The sequence below is a fragment of the Pyrus communis genome, chromosome 11, assembly GCF_963583255.1.
Source record: "Pyrus communis chromosome 11, drPyrComm1.1, whole genome shotgun sequence".
NCBI classification, from domain to species: Eukaryota; Viridiplantae; Streptophyta; class Magnoliopsida; order Rosales; family Rosaceae; genus Pyrus; species Pyrus communis.
The window spans coordinates 22,548,047-22,554,089 of NC_084813.1; the positions used below are offsets into that span (position 1 = coordinate 22,548,047).

The window sequence follows — 6,043 nt, forward strand, 5'->3', positions numbered from 1 at the left end:
ATAATCCTTGCTCGAAAAACAAAACAAAAAAAATAGACATGTGATGAATGGGGACAAATATGATGAGTGATAACGAAGATTATTGTTAACAATCAGATCTTGCAACTGATTAACAAGGAAAACATCGACGACAGTATGTCGTCTGGCAACTGATTAATCCGATTGGCCGCCTCCTTAATTTTGTCCTCATCATCAGCCTGAAAGCATAAGAACAGAATAGCTCACTCACCATCCAGTAGCATTACTCTACTTGGTGATCGAATACTACTGGCTTCCACCATTTATTAGTTTACTACTCTGGAGGCTAGAGCTGCATCGGACTTTTAGTAAAAGCAAATGAATAAAGAGAGCTGTTATCGACACTCCAAAAATCATGTCATTTTACACTCACATTCGTATCCCTTGGCTTTCTTCACTTGTACAATTGAACCAAACGGACCGCAATAACAAAAAGACTGCAAACAGTGCATACAGAACCAAATTATAAACAAGGTGAATTTGCAAGCTCATAAGATGCGACGTGAATGCAGTAAAAACAACGATATGAAAATTGACAAGCGTCATCAAATCCGAAAAAGAGAAGAGATGCATTGGTTTTCTTCATGCCAAACAAGGCCTTCGTATAGGCGTCAAACGCTAACATTAGCAGGAACTGAAATATCCTAATCGTTAATGAAGATACCAAAAATCTTAAACTTTGCTAAAAACTTGAAACTCAAAAACAATCCTTGTTGAAACGCTCCCGGAGTAACTCGAAACACCGAAAAGTACACCCTTTTACCTCTAAGTACATTTGACTAAACCCTAAACCATAAACCCTAAACTTTTCTGATTGCCCTCCAAGCTTCTCTATGTAAATTCAGACATCTGGCCGGAAACACTGGATTTCGGATATCCGACCAATAAAAAAATTAATATGAATAAAAAAAATAAATAACGAGAATATTAGAATATTTAGTTTCCGGCAGAGACAGAGATGAGAGATGTAGGAAAATTTGGTGGTGTGTTCGATGCCGGCCGAGAGTTGAGGGTTGAGAAAGGGTGCCGGCACAGCATCGCTGAGCTAGGGATATGTAGATTGAGAAACACCGGGGTTTTAGACGTTCCATACTATGCACCTAAACTTCGTAGAATTTTTCCTACATTTTTTTTTAACAAATAACAACGTTAGCAGGTTAAATTATTAAATGTTGGGCAAAAGGATCGGTGAGGATTGAACCCGCATCTAAGGCATAGGCATTATTGCTTTCAACGCCATCTTCACAATTTTCTCATATACTTACATATGTATGCTTGAAACAACATTTATTCACTCTCTACAAAGTCAACGCAGCTTCGAAGTTGTACAAAGATTTAAGCAAATGAGAAGACAATTCTCGCCTCCATTTTAGCTGATTCCCAAAGAGTGAATCAGACTCCGGAAGCAGTTCTTCCCACAAAAAAAAACCTTCTGAAAAGAAGGAAAAAAAAAACAAAAAAAAAAAAACACCACCACCAAGCACCGTAACTTACAAGTACTCGGTTTATTTATCTAACAATCCATTGCCTCAAAACTGGCATGAAGTCCCTAGCCTCTGTTTCTGCCTCTGACCTGCATTCCCTGCTTTGCGATTAGCAAAAGCAGGACGGAGCAATCTCTGGAAATTCTCAAGAAACTGCATCCATTCCTCTTCGTTCATATCCACCAACTTCACGAAACTGCTGCTCACAGGTAGCTGCTCATTCACACTCCTGTTTCCAGACGAAGTGCCAGCCCAACAACCGTTCTTTTGCGTTGAACCTAGGTGTCGCCAACTCTTCTTGCCAATGCTGATGTTTCTCAATGATGCTGACAGCTTCGAAACATTTGGAATCCAATCCTGTACCACACTCCCACATTCATCCAACCTCGAAGGTAATTCATTACCGTCGAGCCCGTCCATGTCCTCCTCCACACTCTCCTCTAGTTTGGAAAGTGCATATCTTCCGTTTCCACCTTTCGATCCAAAATGGAAATTCCTCCTCTCAGTTTCCATTTTCACTTCCGTGATTGGACTCAAATCTGACTCCTCCCCACAGTCTAGATCAAATTGAACCTCCTCCTTGATTGCTTTTGGCTCACAATATATTTTCTCCCCTAACTGTTTCTTTGCTTCAATGCATATGACCTCAAGTTCACTCGGCTCCTCCTTGTGCCCACAAAATTTCCTACTCATCATCTCACCAATCTCGGAAAGACAGAGGCCAAAAGCTGCAGCTTCCTTGAGGAAAATCGTGCAAAGAACTAAGACTCGTAAGCATGCCTCTCGAATCATGGGCAGCTCCATCCTAAGCATATCAGAATCTTTGAAAGGGTCAAGATTATCGATATATACAAGCTCATCATCAGAGAAAGGAATTGATGCCTGAGGCCAGTGTATCCACTCAAAGTATGGATCCTCCAAGCTTTCGGGCAGACAGAGGCCATGATCAATGGGTACAAGCTCCACCTGACCAAACTTCCCAGGACCATCAAGCTTCCTAACAAGAAGGTTCCCGGCATGCCTGTCCGTGTTAAGAATCCGGATATCTAGGATACCTATTCTGTGCACAGCAGCAACAGGGAAGCTAGAAGTCCCATGATCACTGGCGTCAAAATCATGAATAACAAATTGTTGCAAAGATGCAATCTTACTTGCTTGCTTTCCATTTTGATGCATATTACCCTTCACTCCATCATTAACATTAAAAACTGAATGCGTAATTTTCACAAGAGCAGTGGCAGGGACGTTAGCAAAATTGTTGTAATCAAGAAGGAATGCTGCAACTTCTCTAAAACCTGTCTCCCCAACCCGCACAGAACGTTTGAGACCTGGTTGTCCAAGAGCTTTCCCAACAAAACCTTTTGGGTTGTTTGGAGCATACGGTTCCTCATCCGTCGGTTTCACAATGGCAATATTTTCACCATCGCAATTTCTAAAGTAATATGCACCTCCAAGACCGCTATGAACAGGAACAGGATCAATGTCATTTCGTATAGCCTTCACAATATCACGAACCAGTTTTTTTGTTTTGGCAAACTGATCTGAGTATCCCAGCACCTCAATTGGACCACTCTGATCCCTCTGCTGAAGATCCTTCCCAGTAGGTGAGAGACAAGGGGTAGACGAGCTTCTGTGCATAAGGTTCTTGGTGAGAAGAAGCGGAGAATCATTTCTAACAATGCTGAGATCATTCTTCAACACCATGTCACCACATACCAATGAACGCTCATCAGTTGGGACGTTCAGTGCAAGCCGCAATTTCCTCTTCACCGTGTGAGCATTGTCACTCCTATCTAGCTCTATACCCAAAACAGAACCGGCTTCAGTCTGCACAAATACACGTCTCTTGCCAGAATTTTTTCTCTCAAACCTCTTATCCCCATGGTACTCACCATTAAGAGGTCCTTTGAAGGTTGCAACTGCCATCTGGTTATGTACAGGTTTATGCAATTCAGGAGACACGAAGGGAAGCAAAGAAGTGGCAACGGCAAGTTCCAATGCCGGCAGTAGAGGCAGCGGCAGCAGAAGAGAGCTTCTCTCTCAAGAAGATGCCAAACTCAAACGCCGGCACCAATTTACGGAGAATGTTTGCACCGTAAATAATCATAATCAAACCAAGTAGAAGACAACTGCGAGTTTCACATAAACGCTACATCGAAGAAGCCATCTACTTTTGCAAATTTTTCTACATCGGAGATAATGCTGGCCATTCCAACAGAACATATTCGTTAAAACAATTTTACGAATAAATAAAATTTCACAAAAGAAACCAAATTCTAAGTCCTTTAAATACATAATACTCTCTCGAAATAATTCAATCATTATATATAAGTGAAAAACATCGAAACTCTATTTCTCCGAATATTAAATCCCTAACAGCAGTTTGCATCATGAACTTTCAATCCAAAAATGCAGCACCAAGAATCGAATTTCAATTTCTTCTCCATTCAATTCCCCTATCCAAAAATTCTCATTTTCTATTGTACTTTTTTTAAAATTTCTCCTCCAAAATCAGTAATTTTAGAAATTTCCAGTAATCGTTTTACTTGTCTAATGTATAAAAAGCTACGGAAATTACAAAAACACACAGATTAAGTGCTTTTTTTTTTTTTAATTGTGTATTATTATTATTTTGTAAGTACGAAATTCATAAGAAATTGATCACAGAATCTTCCGTACCTGCACAAACACAAGATCAAATGCCGATCGCGATATTTAAATTGCAAAAATTTGCTAAATAATTGTATCTCCTGATGCTGAACGGAGAAAAAAAGCGAACGATGAGACTCACCGGAGGCTGCGAGATTGGGAACCGGACGGCGAAGCCTTACCGAAGATCCACCGCCGCTGAGACGAGAGGGAATCAGGGACCGACGGAAGGCGGAGATTGGATGCCGAAAAATATCGACGGGCGCGATCGATCGGACCTCGAATCTGTGACAGTTCGTTGTCTCTCTCCCGCGTTCGGAGTTCCGTATCATTCCCTCTCGCGAGAACCAGAAAAGGGGTTTAACGCGGTGACTGAACTCGGGTTTTAATTACGGGCAGTGACACTATGCGCGCGGTGATTCCGCCACGTGGGAGCACGTGGTTCGGATGTGATTGCTACGCGCCCTGACATCCAATGGCAATGAAGGATGCGAGTTGGCGAATAGCTTCCGCGGGGCGGTTGTGTTTACGGCAGTGGGTTCCGAGAAAGATCTAGAAACTGAAATTAAACAATTTGTTAGGGCATCATCAATGGGACCTACCACATTTCTAGTCTCAGTGAGATTTTATCATCAATGTGCTAGAAAATAAAGTTAGATCCACCACTAGACCTAGTAACTTTCTTTCTTGAGTAGCATAAAATCAAGTTACATTTAGCCCAAAAAAACAGTGAGTCCCACAAAAAAAGTAGAAACCCCTGTGAGCAAAATTTTAGCACTTTCCCACCACTTGCAAATACACTTATACTCTTCTTTTATTATTTTTTTAATTCTTTTTTCTTACTTGTTTTTCATGCAATTTGGCTAATTAATGATTGTTTTAAATTTCATAAGAATTAAAATTTCAAATTGATATAACATTTATGGGCATTGATCGGTGAAATTTTCAAATAATTTTCCAAAATTGTATGATACTAATTTACCAATTGGTGCTAGGTAAATTGTTATGTTATACGTGAAAATCAAAATATTTCAAAGGGCGAAGTGGGGGTTTGTTTCTTTCAACGAATGAGATTGAGATAAATGAATCTAATCCAACGAACGATTCATAAGTGATGAAATCTAACTTTGTCACAATTTGAACTTTTTAGGTTGAAGGGTTCATAAAAAAAATTAATAAATTAAGATAGCACGTCCAAAAATCAACTTAAAAAAGCTAACACAAAAAAAAAAAAAAAATCATCGCTTAATCAAATTACTATATAAATAAATATATATAGCCTCGTATAGAGCCCGAAAGATATAGCCCCTCATTGAGAGATATTCTTTTATAAAGCCCTAAAGATTCGTCGGAACTCTAAAATGGGCTATATTTCCAGCCCCATATGGAGCTCTCATTGGGGATGCTCTTACTCTTTTTTATTTCTGGTAAGAAGAAGATGATTTAATTTTCTAATTAATGGAATTAACAGTTTAACACTCTCACTCACATATATTGTTTGAAAAATAGTCTCGCACCAAAAATATAACAAAATGATATATACATCTTATATGTATAATGTTCATTTTTAACATTATTGAGGTCTTTTGCGTGAAACTCTAACTTAGTGATAGGTGGTTAAATTAAAATAATAACGGTAAAGTTGGTGATGAATCATTCTAGACCTAAAAGGGTACTTTTCGTTCTAAATATAAAAAGTAACAATGTAACTTTAAGGCTATTTGTTATTCTACTAAAAAAATTCTAATATTTAAAAACCACTTGGATGAACTTCTCTCAATAACAATTTTTTTACAACCCAAAAACTTGTTTGGTATCGAACCTAGAAACTGTTTCAAATCTTAAGGGATTTAGGCTATATAACTCAAAAACTTGCCTGTACAATGGTGGTT

General features: G+C 39.0%; 1 protein-coding gene across 1 annotated transcript; it reads right to left on the reverse strand.

The window, feature by feature from the left end:
• Positions 1-1,288: 1,288 nt before the first annotated feature.
• LOC137708019 (phosphatidylinositol 4-kinase gamma 7-like) lies at positions 1,289-4,547 on the reverse strand. The gene is made up of 2 exons (XM_068446981.1): positions 4,294-4,547; positions 1,289-3,704 (listed from the first exon to the last, which is right to left on the reverse strand). Exon 2 carries the CDS (start codon positions 3,426-3,428, stop codon positions 1,548-1,550), a length of 1,881 nt encoding a protein of 626 aa, XP_068303082.1. The 5' UTR covers positions 3,429-3,704; positions 4,294-4,547; the 3' UTR covers positions 1,289-1,547.
• Between the last annotated feature and the right edge of the window lie 1,496 nt (positions 4,548-6,043).